General features: G+C 51.7%; 1 protein-coding gene across 1 annotated transcript; it reads left to right on the forward strand.

The window, feature by feature from the left end:
• The first annotated feature begins 1,093 nt into the window (after positions 1 to 1,093).
• Positions 1,094 to 11,477, forward strand: MRPL4 (mitochondrial ribosomal protein L4). The gene is made up of 9 exons (XM_003735481.7): positions 1,094 to 1,190; positions 1,277 to 1,343; positions 1,431 to 1,581; positions 4,760 to 4,811; positions 7,691 to 7,808; positions 9,363 to 9,469; positions 9,552 to 9,661; positions 9,748 to 9,824; positions 11,040 to 11,477. The coding sequence occupies exons 1-9, from the start codon at positions 1,134 to 1,136 to the stop codon at positions 11,183 to 11,185; spliced, it is 885 nt and encodes a 294-aa protein (XP_003735529.4). The 5' UTR covers positions 1,094 to 1,133; the 3' UTR covers positions 11,186 to 11,477.
• Positions 11,478 to 20,062: the final 8,585 nt, after the last annotated feature.

Here is a 20,062-nt window from a genome sequence, read left to right on the forward strand (position 1 = left end):
AGCTGGTGGTGGGCGCCTGTAATCCCAACTACTCGGGAAGCTGAGGCAGAGACTCGCTTGAACCCGGGAGGCAGAGGATGCAGTGAGTCGAGATCGCACCACTGCTCTCAGGCCTGGGTGACAGAGCAAGACTCCTCAAAATACAAATACAAAATTAAAAAGTACAATACAAACAGCCAAGCGTGCACGCCTGTAGTTACCAGCTACTCAGGAGACTGAGGCAGGAGGATCCCTTGAGCTCAGGAGCTTGAGGCTGCAACGAGTCATGATCTTGCCCACTGCACTCCAGCCTGGGCGACAAAGCAAGCCCTCATCTCTAAAAACCAAAATAAAGAAACGAAAATGAGCGTTCGGATTTGTTAGGGGATGACAAGGGAGGAAGTCCAGGATCTGTGTCCCACTTTGTTCTGTCCTGGGAGAGCCCTGGAAGGTCTGAGCGGGGACAGGACCCTGGTCTACCGGGTGGGGGACACACAGACCTAATCAGAGGGATTTCAGGAGGACATAGCCCTGCCCTGGGGAATCTAAAGTGGGAGGTATGGTCCGGCAGGCCCAACCCTGAAGGCTTCTGTGGGACAGGCTTACTAGGCCCTGTCTTTAAACAAATAAAAAAAACAAAACCACATAATTAGATTAAGAAAAAAACACCTCCGAGAGCGGGGGAGAAATGAGGGCGTGGCCCGTTGGGCGTGACCAACAGCGAAAGCTTCAGCGTTATTGGCTGTATTCCTTAGTTGCTCGCCCCAGAACTGCCCAATTATGGGCGGGGACACTCCTTCAGTGTTAACACTCACTGGCTCAATTGGGCTGGAGAAGTCTCATTGGCTGAGGTCGCCGGGGGCTGGACCCAAGTAGGAATGGCCTACGGAAGCTGGAGCTTCTTGCTGTGAGGTCGCGTTACCCAGTGTTGCAGAGGGTCCTTAAGCCAGGAGTGAAAATTGGGGTCTGGGGAATAGTCCTGGGGCGGAAGTTGGGGCACGCTGGGTCGGACCCCCCCATCCAGTTTTGCACACCTCGCTTTCCAGCGTGGAGTCGCAGCGGGTCGAGTGGCGTCGCGTGCGTGACGTCATCTGGCGGCGCCGCGCGCGATTCCAGTGGCCTTGACCTCCCGTGGCGTGGGAGGCTTCGCGGCGATGCTGCAGTTGGTCCGGGCTGGGGTGCGGGTCTGGTTTCGCCCTACGAGCTGCCGGGTGAGGCCAGGGGCTGGAGGCGTGGTCGAAGGATGAAATGTGGGGGTGTCCAGGGGTCGTCTCTCACTTTCGCCCACCCCTTGCAGGCCCTGAGTTCACTGGCGGAAGAGGCAGCGCCTCCGACCGAGAAGCCGGAGCAAGTGGCGAGCGAGGGTGAGGCAGCCGGGGTCGCCCCAGGAGGGGCGGCGACAATGAGGTCTGCCCCTTGACCCTAACCCCTCATCCCCGCAATCGCTCCAGGTCTCCCGGAGCCGGTGCTGCGCAAAGTCGAGTTCCCGGTACCCCCTTTTCGACGCCCGGTACAGGCCTGGGTCGAGTCCCTGCGGGGCTTCGAGCAGGAGCACGTGGGCCTGGCCGACCTGCACCCTGATGTTTTCGCCACCGCGCCCAGGTGAGCCGGGGCTGTAATGCTGAACTGAGTGGCAGAGGGATGAAGAGCGGGAGTTCAGGAGTCAGATGACTTTGGGCTTGTGCCTTTGGGAAAGTGCTCAATTTCTACAGCCCCCGTTTCTCCATTTGTCTAAGGGGGATCATGATAGTTTCCTCTGATGTAACGCTGTGTGATTGAAGTCTGAGAAGTGGCATTTTCTAGGTGTTAGGGAGACAGAACTCTGGAGCCCTACTGATTAGGTTCAAATCCTGTCTTCCCCTCTTGTGCCTCAGTGTTCTATTTTGTCAGCGCTCAGGAGGTTGCTGTGGTGAGTAAATGACTTGATTCTGGCCATTATAAGTTCTATAGAAAAGTTCATAATCATTTGTTAACTGCTTTTTGCAAATAAGAGCACTAAACTATTCCTAGGTGCCTGGAAGAGGCTGTTTGTATTTTAGTTAACTGACTGTTCATAACATCTCTAAGAAAATGTAGGGGCTGCGTGCTGTGGCTCCCATCTGTAATCCCAGCACTTTGGGAGGCCGAGGCGGGTGGATCACGAGGTCAAGAGATCGAGACCATCCTGGTCAACATGGTGAAACCCCGTCTCTACTAAAAATACAAAAATTAGCCAGGCGTGGTGGTGCAAGCCTGTAGTCCAGCTACTTGGGAGCCTGAGGCATGAGAATCGCTTGCACTTGGGAGGTAGAGGTTGCAGTGAGCCCAGATCGCACCACTGCACTCCAGCCTGGGCAATAGAGTGAGGCTCTATCTCAAAAAAAAAAAAAAAAGGCCAGCTATAATCCCAGCACTTTGGGAGGCCGAGGCGGGTGGATCACGAGGTCAAGAGATCGAGACCATCCTGGTCAACAAGATGAAACCCCGTCTCTACTAAAAATACAAAGCGTGCCTGTAGTCCCAGCTACTTGGGAGGCTGAGGCAGGAGAATTGCTTGAACCCAGAAGGCGGAGGTTGCGGTGAGCCAAGATCGTGCCATTGCACTCCAATCTGGGTAACAACAGCAAAACACCGTCTCAAAAAAAAGAAAGAAAGAAATGTAGGGTTACCTTTTTTTTTTTTTTTTTGAGATGGAGTCTGGCTCTGTCACCCAGGATGGAGTGCAATGACACCATCTGGGCTCACTGCAACTTCTGCCTCTCAGGTTAAAATGATTCTCCTGCCTCATCCTCCTGAGTTGCTGGGATTACAGGGTGTACCACCACACCTAGCTGATTTTTGTTTTTACTGGAGACAGGATTTTGCCACCATGTTGGCCAGGCTGGCTTGAACTCCTGACTTCAAGCGATCTACCCACCTTGACCTCCCAAAGTGCTGGGGTTACAGGCATGAACCACTGCTCCCGGCTGCGTTATCCATATTTTGTAGATAAATGGAGGAACTCATGTAACTTCCTCCAAAGGTAACATTCTTTGTAAGTGATCAACAGGATCTCAAACTATGCAGGCCAAGTCTCAGTGTCCTGACTTGTGCACGCTGTTTCTGGCAAATAATGTGTTATTAGGTTGAGCCTGATGTCTCACATCTGTAGTCCCAGCTGTTTAGGAGGCTGAGGCAAGAGGATCGCTTGAACCCAGGAGTTGGAGGCTGCAATGAGCTATGATTGCACTACTGTACTGCAGCCTGGGTGACAGAGCCAGACTCCATTTTAAAAAAAAAAAAAAAAAAAAGTCAGGGTGCAGTAGCTCATACCTGTAATTCCAGCACTTTGGGAGGCTGAGATGGGTGGATCACTTGAGGTCAAGACCAGCCCGGCCAACATGGCAAAATCCTGTCTCTACTAAAAATACAAAAATTAGCCAGGCATGGTGGCGCGCCTATAATTCCAGCTACTCAGGAGGCCGAGGCATGAGAATTGCTTGAACCCAGGAGGCAAAGTTTACAGTGAGCCAAGATTGTACCACCACACTCCAGCCTGAGCAACAGAGCGACACTCCATCTCAAAAAAGAAAAAAAGGAGGCTGGGCGTGGTGGCTAAAGCCTGTACCCAGCACTTTGGGAGGCCGAGTCAGGTGGATCACAAGGCCAGGAGTTCAAGACCAGCCTGGCCAACATAGTGAAGAAACCCTGTCTCTTCTAAAAATACAAAAATTAGCTGGGTGTGGTGGTGGGCGCCTGTAGTCCCAGCTGCTTGGGAGGCTGAGGCAGGAGAATCTGCTTGGACCCAGGAGTCGGAGGTTGCAGTGAGCCGAGATCCCGCCACTGCACTCCAGTCTGGGCAACACAGCAAGACTTGTCTCAAAAAGAAAAAATAGGTGAAATTCATTTCAAGAACGTATTAACCTGTATTTAAAACTATATTGAAATCACATTTAAGTATGGGCACTGGCCATGTTGCAGGTGTTGAGTCCGTGACTGTATGGAGTGGTACAGAACTAGAGAGGCAAACCAGTTCCCGAAGAAGGTGGCAATAACTGAACTGTAATAGCAGGAAAAAAATAATGGTAGAAAAAACAAGGAAGAAGGGGTGGCTTTTTTTTTTTTTTTTTTTTGAGACAGAGTTTCGCTGTTGTTACCCAGACTGGAGTGCAATGGCATGATCTCGGCTCACTGCAACCTCCACCTCCTGGGTTCAAGCAATTCTCCTGCCTCAGCCTTCCGAGTAGCTGGGATTGCAAGTGCACACCACCATGCCCAGCTAATTTTTGTGTCCAGCCAGCTTTTTTTTTTTTTTTTTTGAGATAAAGTTTTGATCTGTCGCTCAGGCTAGAGTGCAATGGCACAAGCTTGGCGCACTTCAACCTCTGCCTCCCGGGTTCTAGCAATTCTTATGCCTCAGCTTCCTGAGTAGCTAGAATGACAGACATGTACCACCACACGGAGCTAATTTTTGTATTTTTTGTAGAGACAGGGTTCCCTTATGTTGCTCGGCTTGTCTTAAACTCCTGGCCTCAAGTGATCCCCCTACCTTGGCCTCCCAAAGTGTTAGGATTACAGGCGTGAGCCACCACACCTGGCCAGTGTGTCTCTTGTTAGCTAGGAGCTCCTTTCCGCAGTTATTGGAGCTGACACTTGTAGGCTGAGAAGGAAGTCCCCATCCAGGAGAAGACTGTTTCAGGCAGAGGGAACAGCAAATCACACAGGGCCCCAGAGGTGGAAGGGAGAATCCTGGGTTTCCCTGTAGTAGGGTGGGAGCGTTTGAAGTAGAGATGGGCTTCTCATGTGTGCCTTCTCCCCCCAGGCTGGATATCCTGCACCAGGTTGCCATATGGCAGAAGAACTTCAAGAGAATTGTGAGTGCCTAATGGAACAAGGTGGAGCGAAGGAGCTTCCTGGGGAGGTTGGGGGCGGGGGCCAGAGGAAGCCCATGGCTGGGTTTTCTTTGGACTGCTCAGCTGGGGCCTTATCTGTCTCCTGAACCATTCACCAATGAGTCCATTTTTTAGTTTTCTTTTTTTTTGAGATGGAGAAGGAGTCTCACTCTGTCCCCCAGGCTGGAGTGCAGTGGCGCAATCTTGGTTCACTGCAACCTCCACGTCCCGGCGATTCTCCTGCCCCTGCCTCCTGAGTAGCTAGGACTACAGGCATGCGCCACCACCCAACTAATTTTTGTATTTTTAGTAGAGATGGAGTTTAACCATGTTGGCCAGGGTGGTCTCAAACTCCTGACTTGAAGTGATCCACCTGCCTTGGCCTCCTAAAGTGCTGGGATTACAGGCGTGAGTCACTGCGCCTGGCTCATTTTCAGTTATTTTCTGATCACTCACTGATGTGGGCATTGTGGTGGTTGAGAGGATATAGCAGTGGACAAAATAGGCAAAGTCAGGCCAGGTGCAGTGGCTCGGGCCCATAATCCCAGCACTGGGAGGCCGAGGTGTGTAGGTTTCTTAGGGCCAAGAGTTCACGACCAGCCTGGGAAACAGCAAGACCCAATTTCTGCCCCTTCCCTTTCCACGCCCCCCCACCACCACCAAAAAAGATGGGCAAAGTCCTATTCTGATGAAGGTCACAGTCTCATGGGAGAAGTGAAGGCAAGTCAGATAGTCATGCCTATAAATGTGTAATTATTATTATTTTTTATTATTTTTGGAGACAGAGTTTTCCTCTTGTCCAGGTTGGAGTGCAGTGGGGCCAATCTTGGCTCACCGCAACCTCCACCTCCCAGTTCAAGCAATTCTCCTGCCTCAGCCTCCCAAGTAGCTGGGATTACAGGCATGTGCCACCACAGCCGGCTAAGTTTTGTAGTTTTTTAGTAGAAATGGGGTTTCACTATGTTGGCCAGGCTGGTCTTGAACTCCTGACCTCGTGATCCACCCACCTCGGCCTTCTAAGTGCTGGGATTACAGGCATGAGCCACCGTGCCTGGCCATAAATGTGTAATTATAAGCAGTTGTCCCAGAGAATGGGACGTTTAACCTCAGGTCTACTGTAGAAGGTAACGAGATCTAGGACACAGCGGAGCTGGGGTGGAGATAACAGGAATGGTGTGTGCAAAGGCCCTGTGGCAGGGACCATAACGAGCCCAGTGTTGCTATAGAGGCCAATGGGAGCAGTGGGGAGGAGTCTGGGTTTTATGCTAAGAACACTGAAGAATCCATTACCAGTCGGGGTCTCATCCGCCCACCATAGTGGTCTAGCCAGTACTCCTCCTGCTCATGCCCTCCCTGGCTCCCGATCACCCTAGGAATAAAATCGTCAGTCTGCTATTCAGAGCCCTTCTTGATCTCCTTGCCCGCTCCTCTTCCTGGATTCTTCCAGTTCACGTCATTTCCCACCATGGGAAATGGGCAGTTAATAGCCACATTAAAATTGTCCAAAAAATAGGCCAGGCACAGTGGCTCACACCTGTAATCCCAGCACTTTGGGAGGCCAAGGTTGGCGAATCAAAAGGTCAGCAGCTCAAGACCAGCCTGACCAATATGGTGAAACCCTGTCTCTACCAGAAATACAAAAATTAGCCGGATATGGTGACGGGTGCCTGTAGTCCCGGCTACTCTGGAGACTGAGACAGGACAATTGCTTGAACCCAGGAGGCGGAGGTTGTAGTGAGCTGAGATTGTGTCACTGCACTCCAGCCTGGTGACAGAGCGAAACTGTCTCAAAAAATATATATAAATAAATAAAAACATGTCCAGGCACAGTGGCTCAAGCCTGTAATCCCAGCACTTTGGGAGGCCGAGACGGGTGGATCACGAGGTCAGCAGATCGATACCATCCTGGTCAACATGGTGAAACCCCGTCTCTACTAAAAATACAAAAAAATTAGCTGGGCATGGTGGCGCGTGCCTGTAATCCCAGCTACTCAGGAGGCTGAGGCAGGAGAATTGCCTGAACCCAGGAGGCGGAGGTTGCGGTGAGCCGAGATGGCGCCATTGCACTCCAGCCTGGGTAACAAGAGCGAAACTCCGTCTCTCTCTCTCTCTCTTTCTCTCTCTCTCTCTCTAAATAAATAAATAAATAATAAATAAATAAATAAAAGCATTAGGCCATGTGTGGTGGCTCATGCCTGTAATCCCAGCACTTTGGGTGGCCAAGGTGGGCAGAACATGAGGTCAAGCATTCGAGACCAGCCTGGCCAACATGATGAAACCCCGTCTCTACTAAAAAAATACAAAAATTAGCTGGGCATGATGGCAGGTGTCTGTAATCCCAGCTACTCGAGAGGCTGAGTTAAGAGAATCGCTTGAACCCGGGAGGCGGAGGTTACAGTGAGCCGAGATCATGCCATTGCACTCCAGCCTGGGTGACGAGCAAGACTCCCTTTAAAAAAAAATTAGCTGGGCATGGTGACCGACACCTGTAATCTGAGCTACTTGGGAGGCTGAGGCAGGAGAATCACTTGAACCAGAAATGGGAGGTTGCAGTGAGCTGAGATTGCGCCACTTTCACTCCAACCTGGGTGATACAGTGAGACTGTCTCAAAGAAAAAAAGTAATCGTTCAAAAAATACCAAACACCCGCTGCGTGCCCAGCAGCAGGGCCCCTGCCTTTGTGAGGCTGGCATGGGGCAGGAGCTCTGGCTTCTTTACCCTCGCCAAGCACTCTGTGCTTGGCCCAAGAGAGCCCCTCATCATGGTGTGCCCTGCCTGCCTCCCCTGTGGCAGGACTGGCCTTCCTGGCTCCCTGACACCTGCCTTGTGGACCTGACCCCCTCCTCACTTTGTGCCTCCAGAGCTATGCCAAGACCAAGACGAGGGCCGAGGTGCGGGGCGGTGGCCGAAAGCCCTGGCCACAGAAAGGCAGTGGGCGGGCCCGGCATGGCAGCATCCGTTCTCCGCTCTGGCGAGGAGGTAACTGGAGACAGGATGGAGGGGATGGGGAGGGGTGGGGGGGCCAGTGAAGGGCCTGGGTGTTCACACAGCTGCCCACATCTGACATGGTATCATGTCTGCCCTTTTCTTTCCACTTCATGGGTCCACCTGGGTTGGTGACATTGGGACTGAGGCCCTCAGACCTGGCGGCCCACGTAGGGGGACACAAATGGACCTGGAAGCCATCCACTCCTCACTCTCAAATGCCCTCTCTTCAGCTCATGGCCACAGCCCCTCTTGACCCCACCACCCGTCTCCCTCTCCTGACCTGCACTTCCCACACACCCAGAGAGTTCTTCCTAAATCTCTCACCTCCCTCGGCCTTTGTGTGGAGCCTGAACTCCTGACTTTGTCATTGAGGGCCCTGGTGGCTGCACACCTTTCCCCCTCGTCCCCTCCGTTCCCTCTCTGACCAGGCAGAGATGGCTCTTTTTTTTTTTTTTTATTGTAGTTGTTGGTTTGTTTTTAACCTCTTTTTTTTTTTTTTTTTTTTTTTTTTTTTTTTTTTTTAAAGATGGGGTTTCACCATAATGGCCAGGCTGGTCTTGAACTCCTGACCTCAGGTGATCCACCCACCTCGGCCTCCCAAAGTGCTAGGATTACAGGTGTGAGCCACCGCACCCGGCCTTGTTTTTAACCTCTTATTTTCTTGGATGCTAACAAGATGACTCAGGGTGGTGCCAGCCGCCCTGTCAGCTGTTTACCCTGCCAGCTCTCCTCACCTTTCAGGGTTCTAAGCCACACCTCCTCCAAGCAGCCCTCCTTGACCTCCTTTGCCTCTGCATCCCCTCAAGCTATCCTGATTCCCTCTGCAGTTGAGCCTGTTTTCTGACCTTACCGGAATGTGAATGGCGTGAGGGCAGTGACCATGTCCATTGTCTTCTCTGTTGCATTTCGAAGGCCCAGGTGAGGGCAGACACCAACATGAGGGGCTTGCTAGGGCATCTCCCAAGTGCCGTTGCTCCCAAATCACACTGCTTACTCCATTGGAGTGTGTGCCTGATGCCTGCCTGTCTCTCTAGACCTGAAAGTTAGAACCTCCTGATAATTTCAGCATGAACAGCTGTGCTTAAGCTCACACTCCACGCCACTCTACGGAATCCACACCATAACTCATGGTGTCCTATGAGGCAGAACTGTCTGCTCTCAAGGTGGTTTGTTTTGTGATTGTTTGCTTTTGAGACAGTGTCTCGCTGTTGCTTAGGCTGTAGTACAGTGGCCCAGTCATAGCTCACTGCAGCCTTGAGCTCCTGGGCTCAAGTGATCCTCCAGCCTCAGCCTCCCAACGTGCGGTGTGAGTCACCGTGGCCAGCCCTGTCTCAGAGTGTGACAGCTGGGGAAACAAGCCAAGTGAAGCAAAGTCACTGGTTCCAAGCTGTCCCTGATCCAGCATCCTCTGAGGCCCTGCCCTCTCTGTCTTGTTCCTGGCAGCACCCCCTCTGTCCTGTCACCCCATACCCGTCACTGCAGCAGACTGCTGACCTCCAAGCTCTGCAGTGGCGCCCACCTGCTCACATGCCTTTGTCCCTGCAGGAGGCGTTGCCCACGGCCCCCGGGGCCCCACGAGTTACTACTACATGCTGCCTATGAAGGTGCGGGCCCTGGGCCTCAAAGTGGCACTGACCGTCAAGCTGGCCCAGGTACAGCCATGGGGACCCAGATGGCTGCTGGAGGTGGGGCTGCTCCGGACCCAGAGCTCACATCATCCTTTCCTCCCGCCAGGACGACCTGCACATTGTGGACTCCTTAGAGCTGCCGACCCCAGACCCCCAGTACCTGACAGACCTGGCCCGCTACCGCCGCTGGGGGGACTCCGTGCTCCTCGTGAACTTGTGAGGGCACAGGGCAGAGCAGGGGCAGGGGGCCCTGAGCTCCATACTATGAGGGTTCAAGCCCCACTCCCCGTTCTCTCTTATAGGACACACGAGGAGATGCCACAGAGCATCGTGGAAGCCGCCTCTAGGCTCAAGACCTTCACCCTGATCCCAGCTGTTGGTGAGCAAAGAGCCCAGCCCACCTCCCAGGCCCCCAGAGCGTGCATGAGCAGGCTCTGCTGTTAGAATCACAGGGCAGTTCAAATCCTGCATCTGGTCTCTGGCCTTGGGCAGTGTCCTGGACCCAGCCCTCCGCTTGCCCAAAGCAATAACCTTTCCTAAAGAAGTGCTTGGCTGGGTGTGGTGGCTCATGTCTGCAATCCCAGTGCTTTGGGAGGCCAAGGCAGGAGATGTGCTTGAGGCCTAGAGTTTGAGGCCAGTCTGGGCAATATAGTGAGGCTCCCATCTGTACTAAAAATCAAAAAACGAGCCAGGCGTGGTGTGCACCTGTAGTCCCAGCTACTCAGAGGGCTGAGGCAAGTGGATACCTTGAGCTCAGGGGGCCAAAGACTGCAGTGAGTCATGATCGCACCACTGCACCCAAACCTAGGGGAAAGAGCAAGATTCTGTCTCAAAAAAATAAAAGAGAGATCGGGCACGGTGGCTCACACCTGTAATCCCAGCACTTTGGGAGGCTGAGGCGGGCGGATCACGAGGTCAAGAGATTGAGACCATCCTGGCCAACAGGGTGAAACCCTGTCTCTACTAAAAATACAAAAAATTAGCTGGGTGTGGTGGCATGTGCCTATAGTCCCAGCTGCTCGGGGGTGGGGCTGAGGCAGGGGAGTCAGAGGTTGCAGTGAGCGGAGATCGTGCCACTGCACTCAAGCCAGGTGACAGCGAGACTCAGTTCCCCCCAAAAAAGCTCCAAGGTCACCTCTGCCAACGCCACAGTCTGTTCCCTCCATAGCCACCAGATGGCGCCTGTGAGCCTGAGTCAGGTCCTGTCCCCAGCCCTCACTGGCTCCCACCTCCCTCAAGATGAAGGCTCAAGTCCTCAGGGTGGCATGCCAGGTGCTGCATGACCAGCCCCATCACCTCCCTGCCCTCCCATCATTTGCCCTGGGTCTCCCCTCTGAGAATGGGAGCCAGGAGTTCCGCCCAGGCATAGGCTGAGCCTTGCACTTGGGGGGCTCTCGGTCAGCAGGTGATGAGCTGAGAACAGCTCCTTGGCCAGAGGCTTAGAGGCAACAAGTGACCAGGTGGGGTCTGGCCTGGGCTGCTGGGCTCACAAATCACACTAGAGCACAATGAGGGTCTCTGTAAGCGCGGAGGGACTCTGATGTGGGTCGGGTGGGACAGGAAGTCCCGTCCTGATCATCCCCCAAACCCCCAGGCCTAAACGTGTACAGCATGCTCAAGCACCAGACCCTGGTCCTGACGCTGCCCACCATCGCCTTCCTGGAGGACAAGCTGCTCTGGCAGGACGTGCGCTACAGGCTGCTCTACCCCCTCAGCCTGCCCTACAGCGACTTTCCCTGACCCCCACCCCAAGCCACCCAGGGCCCAGGGCCTCCCCACACCACCGTTGATGTGAAGCGCCTGTTCTGAGCCAGGCCAAGCCCCTGGCCGACTTGGGAGCCTCATACCCATGCCCACTCTTCGAAGGAGGTGCCACCCAGACCCCCCCATCCCAGGGAGGAAGCTGAGGCCATGTGGAGTGGCCATCACCATTGGGAAGGGGCAACTCCACGGAGAGCCCAGACGGGCTCCTACCTCCATTTTCTTTGTTTTTAAAATAAGTTGTATTTTTAAATAAAGGAGGATAAACAGACAGTGTCATTTCTAATAATTGTGGCATTGGGCACATTGGGTTCCCTCCCGGGTTCTGGGCACCACTGGGGATCTGGTTTAAGGGAACCCCAGTGCTATTTGTGGAAATTACAAGAATTCACCTAGCTGGTGAGTCAGACTCCAGGATCTCAGAGGTGCGTGGGTGCCGTACTTCCTAGGAGCTGACTCCTGGCAGGTCCGCCTCCTGAGCACCGCCGCCGGGCGTTCCAGTCCCTGAGAGGGTTTGCAGTCCTGTCTTCGACTGTACTTAATGAAGCCTGAGAGTGCCTGCGTGATTGTACAAGTAGATGTCATGTGCAAACCTGACTTCATCGCAGTGACTTCCTGTAAGCACAGTCAGAAAAGTAAATGTCTTGCTGGAAGTGAGCAGATAAGCACCTGCTTAAAAACACCTGGGAAAGAAGAAAAACACCTGGGCATGGTGACTCTCACCTGTAGCCCTAGCGCTTTGGAGGTCAAGGTGGGAGGATGGCTTGAGCCTAGGGGTTCGAGACCATCCTGGGCAACATGGCAAAACCCCGTCTGCAAAAAATACAAAAATTTGCTGGACGTGGTGGTGCCCATCTGAGGTTCCAGCTACTTGGGAGGCTGAGGTGGATTACCTGAACCGAGGAAGCAGAGGTTGCAGTGAGCTGAGATTGAGCCACTACACTCTGGCCTGGCTGACAGAGTGAGATACTTTTTTTTTTTTTTTTTTTTTTTTTGAGACGGAGTTTCGCTCTTGTTACCCAGACTGGACTGCAATGGCGTGATCTCAGCTCACCGCAACCTCCGCCTTCTGGGATCAGGCAATTCTCCTGCCTCAGCCTCCTGAGTAGCTGGGATTACAGGCACGCGCCACCATGCCCAGCGAATTTTTTTTATTTTTAGTAGAGACAGGGTTTTACCATGTCAACCAGGATGGTCTCGATCTGTTGACCTCGTGATCCACCCCCCTCGGCCTCCCAAAGTGCTGGGATTACAGGCGTGAGCCACCGCGCCCGGCAACACTGTCTTAAAAACAAAAACCCAGTATCCCAATTCTTGAGTTTGCTGAGGTGGTTTGCCTGCCAAGTTAATTGTTCTTAATAGCCATAGCAGACTATAAGACAGTGCGATTGATTTATTTAAAGTCAACCAGCCGGGCATAGTGGCTCACGCCTGTAATCCCAGGACTTTGGGAGGTCAAGGCAGGTAGATCACCAGAGATCAGAAGTTTGAGACCAGCCTGGCCAAGCCAGGAGTGGTCACGGGCACCTGTAATCCCAGCTACTCAGGAAGCTGAGGCAGAAGAATCACTGGAACTTGGGTTGCAGTGACTCTGGCCAAAAGAAAAGAGATAAGAGAAAGAAAGAAGGAAAGAGAAAAGAGGGAGGGAGGGAGAAAGAAAAAGAGAGGAAAGGAAGGAAGGAGAAACAGAATGAAAAGGAGTTTGAAGATCAGGAAAGGAAAGGAAGAAGGGAGGAGGGTCAATCAGGACTGCTTTCTGCGTGTGTGGACCTGGCCAGGCTAAGAAGTCACACAGCCATCCCCACCTGCTGGGCCAACCCTAGCTGAAAACACCTCTGGAATGCCCCTCTTGGGATCGCCTTCAGAGATTGCAACACATGCTCCAAACATCCTCAGAGGACAGACTTGGATCCTGGAAGCAGCAGATTTGACAAAGTGAAAAAGAAAAAGCTATTAAAACCAGTTACAGGCGTGCCAGCGCTCTGCAGAAAATGCCACCTCGCCACCGTTCCTCTTGCCAGTCCTGTGGGGGCACCGATGCCTAGAATCACACCCAGCTGTTGGCCTGACAGTGCCTGGCCCAGCCTGGAGAGTTGCAGCCAGGAGTATAAACGTGTATCAGTCTGTGTCTTACCTGTCAGGAAACATGGTGAGACCAACTGCTGCCCAGATGGATTTTCAAAAGAAATGGGTCAGAACGTATTCCTCCACGCTGGAGTCCTTCAGCCAGACTGAGGATTTCACAGGCTTCAGAAAAAATTATATAGCTGGGCCTGCTGGCTCATGCTTATAATCCCAACACTTTGGAAGGCCGAGGCAGGAGGATCGCTTGAGCACAGGAGTTTGAGACCAGCCTGGGCAACATAATGAGACCCCATCTCTACTAAAAATAGAATAATTAGCCAGGCATGGTGGTGCACCTGTGATCCCAGCTACTCTGGAGGCTGAAGTGGGAGGATTGCTTGAACCCTGCGGGTGGAGGCTGCAGTGAGCTGAGATTGCACCACTGCAATCCAGCCTGGGTAATCAAGGCCCTGTCTTAAAAAAAAAAAAAAAAAAGAAAGAAAGAAAAAGAGATGATACAGTCTAGGATGTGCTTTAAAATAATTGGCATAGTTGGGCATGGTGGCACGCACCTACAGTCCCAGTTACTTGGAAGGCTGCGGCCAGGAGTCTGAGTCCAGCCTGGGCAACATAGCAAGACCTCATCTCTACAAAAAACAGGCCAGGCTCATGCCTGGATTCCCAGCATTTTAAGAGGCCAAGGTGGGCATATCACTGTAGTACAGGAGTTCAAGAAACCCTGTCTCTACTAAAAATACAAAAATTGGCCAGGCTTGGTGGTGGGCACCTGTAATCCCAGCTACTCGGGAGACTGAGGCAGAAGAATCACTTGAATCCAAGAGGTGGAGTTTGCAGTGAGCCAAGAGCACACCACTGAACTCTAGTCCGGGTGACAGAGCAAGACTGGGTCTCAAAAATAAATAGGCCAGGCTCGGTGGCTCATGCCAGTAATCCCAGCACTTTAGAAGGCTGAGGTGGGAGGATGAGGTCAGGAGTTCAAGATCAGCCTGACCAATATGGTGAAACCCCATCTCTACTAAAAATATAAAAATTAGCTGGGTATGGTGGTGTGTGCCTGTAGTCCCAGCTACTTGAGAGGCTGAGGCAGGAGAATTGCTTGAACCCGAGAGGCAGAGGTTGTAGCGAGTCAAGATCGTGCTACTGCACTCCAGCCCCGGTGACGGAGTGAGACTCCATCTCAAAAAATAAGTAAATAAGTTGGGGTATATGAGTTCGTTAGGGCAGCTGTAGGAATGCCGTAAACCGTGGGGCTGAGGGGTTAGTCAACAGAAATGTATTCTCTTCTGTTTCTGGAGGCTGGAAGTCCAAGATCAAGGACGGGGTTAGCTTCCCAGGGATCATCTGTTCCAGACAGACTGCTGGCAGTTTGCTTTGCTGGCAGTCTTTGACACTCCTTGGCTTGTAGCCACATTGCTTCAGTCTCCCCCTTCATCTTCACGTGATGTTGTCCCTGTGGGTGTGTGTCTGTTTCTGTGTCCAAATTTCTCCTCTTTATTTTTTTGAGACGGAGTTTTGCTCTTGTTGCTCAGGCTGGAGTGCAGTGGCGTGATCTCGGCTCACCACAACCTCCGCCTCCCAGGTTCAAGCGATTCTCCTGCCTCAGCCTCCTGAGTAGCTGGGATTACAGGCATGTATCACCATGCCCAGCTAATTTTGTATTTTTAGTAAAGACAGGGTTTCACCATGTTGACCAGGATGGTCTCGATCTCTTGACCTCGTGATCCACCCGCCTCGGCCTCCCAAAGTGCTGGGATTACAGGCATGAGCCACCGCGCCTGGCCCTCTCCTTTTTATTTTTATGTTTAAACAGGCTGGTTTTGTTTTTTGCAAACCTACTGAAATAAATACAATGAGATTTATTTATAAATGAGAATGAATTAATAATGAGCTGTAGGCCTGACACACTGAACGTTGGGAGGCCAAGGTGGGTAGATCACTTGAGGTCAAGCGTTTGAGATCAACCTGACCAATAAGGTAAAACCCCATCTCTACTAAAAATACAAAAAAATTAGCCAGACATGGTAGTAGGTGCCTGTAATCCCAGCTACTCAGGAGGCAGAGGCAGGAGAATCGCTTAAAGCCTAGAGGTAGAGGTTGCAGCCAGCTGAGATCGCAGCACTGGACTCCAGCCTGGCGACGGAGCGAGACTCTGTCTCAAAAATAAATAAATACATGATGAGCTGCATTTCAGAATTTGGAGAAGGTGACATTAGGACTACTGAATACACAGATTTTAATTAGTGTTTTTCATATTCAAAATTCTTTGTTTCATTATATAAATATGAGTCAGTTTTGCAACCAAAAATATTTATTAAAACTATGTTAATGCTTCAAAAAAGATAATGAGATAAACGTGCATTTACTTAGGGAACTGCCTGTCGGTCAGGCCAGTCCCTGCAAAGGGAATTCACAGCATGACCTCATTCATTGGTGAGACACAGCAATCGTTGCACTTTTTTTTTCTTTTGAGATGGAGTCTCGCTCTGTCGCCCAGACTGGAGTGCAGTGGCGCAATCTTAGCTCCCTGCAACCTCTGCCTTCTGGGTTCAAGAGATTCCCCTGCCTTAGCCTCCTGAGTAGCTGGGATTACAGGTGTGTGCTTCCATGCCTGGCTAGTTTTTATATTTTTACTAAAGATGGGGTTTCACCAGTTTGGCCAGTTTGGTGGCTAGCCAAAGTGATCCACCCGCCTCAGCCTCCCAAGTGTTGAGATTACAGGTGTGAGTCACCCTGCCTGTTGTTTAGACATACACTTTTTTTTTTTTTTTTAAGACAAAGTCTCGCTCTGTTGCCCAGGATGGAGGGCAGTAGCCTGTGACCTTGGCTTACTGTAACCTCCACCTTCCCAGTTCAAGCAACTCTCCTGCCTCAGCCTCCCAAATAGCTGGGATCACAGGTGCCCCACGTGATGGGTGACTAATTTTTGTATTATTATTATTTTTTTAAGACGGAGTTTTGCTCCTGTTACCCAGGCTGGAGTGCAATGGCGCGATCTCGGCTCACCAGCAACCTTCGCCTCCTGGGTTCAGGCAATTCTTCTGCCTCAGCCTCCTGAGTAGCTGGGATTACAGGCACACGCCACCATGCCCAGCTAATTATTTATATTTTTAGTAGAGACGGGGTTTCACCATGTTGACCAGGATGGTCTCGATCTCTTGACCTTGTGATCCACCCGGCTTGGCCTCCCAAAGTGCTGGGATTACAGGCTTGAGCCACTGCGCCCGGCCTAATTTTGTATTTTTAGTAGAGACAAGGTTTCACCATGTTGGCCAGGCTCGTCTCGAACTTCTCACCTCATGATCCACCCACCTCGGCCTCCCAAAGTGTTAGGATTACAGACATGAGCCACCACATCTGGCCTTAAATTTTATTTTATTTTATTTTATTTTTTTTTAATTTTTTCTTGGATTATAGGTTTTGGGGTACATGAGCAGAGCATGCAAGACAGTTGCGTAGGTACACACATGGCAGTGTGCTTTGCTTTTCTTCTCCCCTTCACCCACATTTGGAATTTCTCCCCAGGCTATCCCTCCCCACCTCCCCCTCCCACTGGCCCTCCCCTTTTCCCCCCAATAGACCCCAGTGTTTAGTACTCCCCTTTCTGTGTCCATGTGTTATTTTGTTTGTTTTTTGTAGAGACGGGCTCTCACTGTGTTGCCCAGGCAGGTCTTGAACTCCTGACCTCAAGCAGTCTTCCCACCTTGGTCTCCCAAAGGGCTGGGATGACAGGGGTGAGCCACTGCGCCCCATCTTCCCTCTACTTCTTGATGGTTTTCTTCTGCTATGGATGTGCATGTCCAGTTCTCGGCTTCTTAGAACAGATATTTACTTTACTAATCCACTGGGCATTGGAGGAGGGCTGGGATAATGGAGAAGATGACCTGACCCGTTCTTCTGGGAGGGTTTCCTGCTGGCTGTCTTCCATCGACATAACTGGAATCAGATGAGTTTCTGTAGCCTTTTTTTTTTTCCTCCACATCTTTGCTGAAGCAGAGTTTTGAAAAACAAAACCACAAACTCAGCTATTCCCCAGAAGATGTCTGTAATCAAAGATACATACGCTCTGCTGGGGCAGCGGCTCACGACTGTGATCTCAGCGCTTTGGGAGGCTGAGGCGGGTAGGTCACCTGAGGTCAGGGGTTCCAGACCAGTCAGGCCAACATGGTAAAACCTTGTCTCTACTAAAAATACAAAAAATAGCTGGATGTGGTGGCAGGTACCTGTAATCTCAGCTACTTGGGAGGCTGTGGCAGGAGAATTGCTTGAACCTGGGAAGTGGGGGTTGCAGTGAGCTGAGATTGCACCACTGCACTCCAGCCTGGGCAACAGAACAAGACTCCATCTAAAAAAAGAAAAAACCATAATTAAAATAAAAATGCAAAAGTTAGCCAGGTATGGTGGTGGGTGCTTCTAATCCCAGCTCCTTGGGAGACTGAGGCAGAAGAATCTCTTGACCCGGGAAACAGAGGTTGCAGTGAGCTGAGATTGAGCCTCTGTTCTCCAGCCTGAGCAACAGAGTGAGACTTCGTCTCAAAAAATAAAAATAATTAAAAAAAAAAAAAATGAGGTTGAGGCAGGAAAATCACCTGAACCCGGAAGGAGGAGTTGCAGTGAGCCAAGATCCTGTCACTGCACTCCAGTCTGGGTGACAGGAGCAAGACTCAGTCTCAAAAATAATAAATAAATTAAATAAATAGGCCGGGCACAGTGGCTCATACCTGTAATTCCAGCACTTTGGGAGGCCAAGGCAGGCGGATCATTTGAGGTCAGGAGTTCCAGATCAGCCTGGCCAACATGGTGAAACCCTATCTCTACTAAAAATACCAAAATTAACTGGGCCTGGTGGCACATACCTGTAATCCCAGCTACTGGGGAGGCTGAGGTAAGAGAATTGCTTAAACCCAGGAGGCAGAGGTTGCAGTGAGCCAAGATCATGCCACTGCACTCTAGCCTGGGTGACAGAGCAAGACTCTGTCTGAAAAAAATAAAAAAGAAATTCACCAAGTGATGAGTTCAGGAATTCTAATATTAAGGTAGGTGACACGGAGTGCCCAGGGTGTGGCCCAGGATGGAGTAGTGGGGGCATTCATAGGAGAAAGCTCAGGCCACAAGAAAGGAGGAGCCAGCCTTGTTGGGGATGAAGGGAAGAGCATTCCAGGCTAAGGGAACTACAAGATGGTTGCATGGATACCACAGGATGGGGTTTGTTGGCTTCTGCCCCAGATTGGCAGCCTCTAGTCTGAGGCTGTTCTTTGGCCTGCCTGAGACTGCCTGGCACCTGGGAGGAAGCCATGCCCTTCCTGGAGTTACCAGCAAAGGGCTGGGGAAGATCTGCTTCCCTTTTCCTTGAGAAAATGATTAAAGGAGCGGAGGACTGGGAGCTGCCTCCTCCTTCTGCCAGCCTGCCCCACCAAGGCCACCCCATCTCCATCTCAGAAAGTGGCCCTCCGGCCACAAGTGGTGGCTCACACCTGTAATCTTAGCACTTTGGGAGGCCGAGGCAGGCAGATCACAAGGTGAGGAGTCGAGACCAGCCTGACCAACATGGCGAAACCCCATCTCTACCAAAAATACAAAACATTAGCTGGGTGTGGCGATGCACACCTGTAATCCCAGCTACTCAGGAGGCTGAGGCAGGATAATTGTTTGAACCCAGGAGGCGGAAGTTGCAGGTGAGTCACTGCACCACTGCCCTCCAGCCTGGGTGACAGAGCGAGATTCTGTCTCAAAAAAAAAAAAAGTCTGGGTGCAGTGGCTCATGCCCATAATCCCAGCACTTTGGGAGGCTGAGGCAGGCGCATCATGAGGTCAGGAGTTCAAGACCAGCCTGACCAATATGGTGCAGTCCCGTCTCTACTAAAAATAGAGCTGGGCATGGTGTCATGCACCTGTAGTCCCAGCTGCTCAGGAGGCTGAAACAGAACTGCTTGAACCTGGGAGGCAGAGGTTGCAGTGAACTGAGATCATGCCACTGCACTCCAGCCTGGATGACAGAGCAAGACTCCATCTCAAAAAAAAAAAAAAGAAAGAAAAGAAAAGAAAAAGAAAAAGAAAGTGGCCCTGAAGCCTCCAAAAGGCTCAGACCCTGATCAAGGAGTCACCCCCTTGTCCCAGTACCTCCAGTTGGCCCAGCCTCGAAGATCAATGTCAAATTCAGCCCCTTCTCCAAGGACACAGGTGAGGACTCATCATCACTCACGGGGACCAGAACACTCACCTCCTCTCCTATCTCCTGTCTGCAGCTCTTGCAGCCTCAACTGGGCCCCTGTGAGCACTTGAGTTGGGGCAAGGTCCTTCGTCCACTCAGAACCCTCTATAGCTCCCACCTCATTGGGCATAAAAACCAAAGTCCTGGCTGGGCACGGTGGCTCATGCCTGTAATCCCAGCACTTTGGGAGGCCAAGGTGGGCGGATCCCCAGAGGTCAGGAGTTTGAGACCAACATGGTGAAACCCTGTCTCTACTAAAAAATACAAAAGTTAGGCAGGTGTGGTGGTGTGCGCCTGTAAACCCAGCTACTAGAATCGCATGAACCTAGGAGGCAGTCGTTGCAGTGAGCCGAGATCGTGCCACTGCACTCCAGCCTGGGTGACAGAGTGAGCCTGGGTCTCAGAAAATCAAACAAAATAACAACGTCCTCCCAGGTGACAGGCACCTGCACCTATCTGCCCTGTCATTTCCCCGCCCGCTCCTCTCCTATAATCCCTCCTTTGCTAAGCCTGCTCCAGCCACACTGGTCTCCTGGATGTTCCGTTTTTTCGTTTGTTTTGCT

The sequence above is a fragment of the Callithrix jacchus genome, chromosome 22 (genome assembly GCF_049354715.1).
Source record: "Callithrix jacchus isolate 240 chromosome 22, calJac240_pri, whole genome shotgun sequence".
In the NCBI taxonomy this organism is placed as follows: domain Eukaryota; kingdom Metazoa; phylum Chordata; class Mammalia; order Primates; family Cebidae; genus Callithrix; species Callithrix jacchus.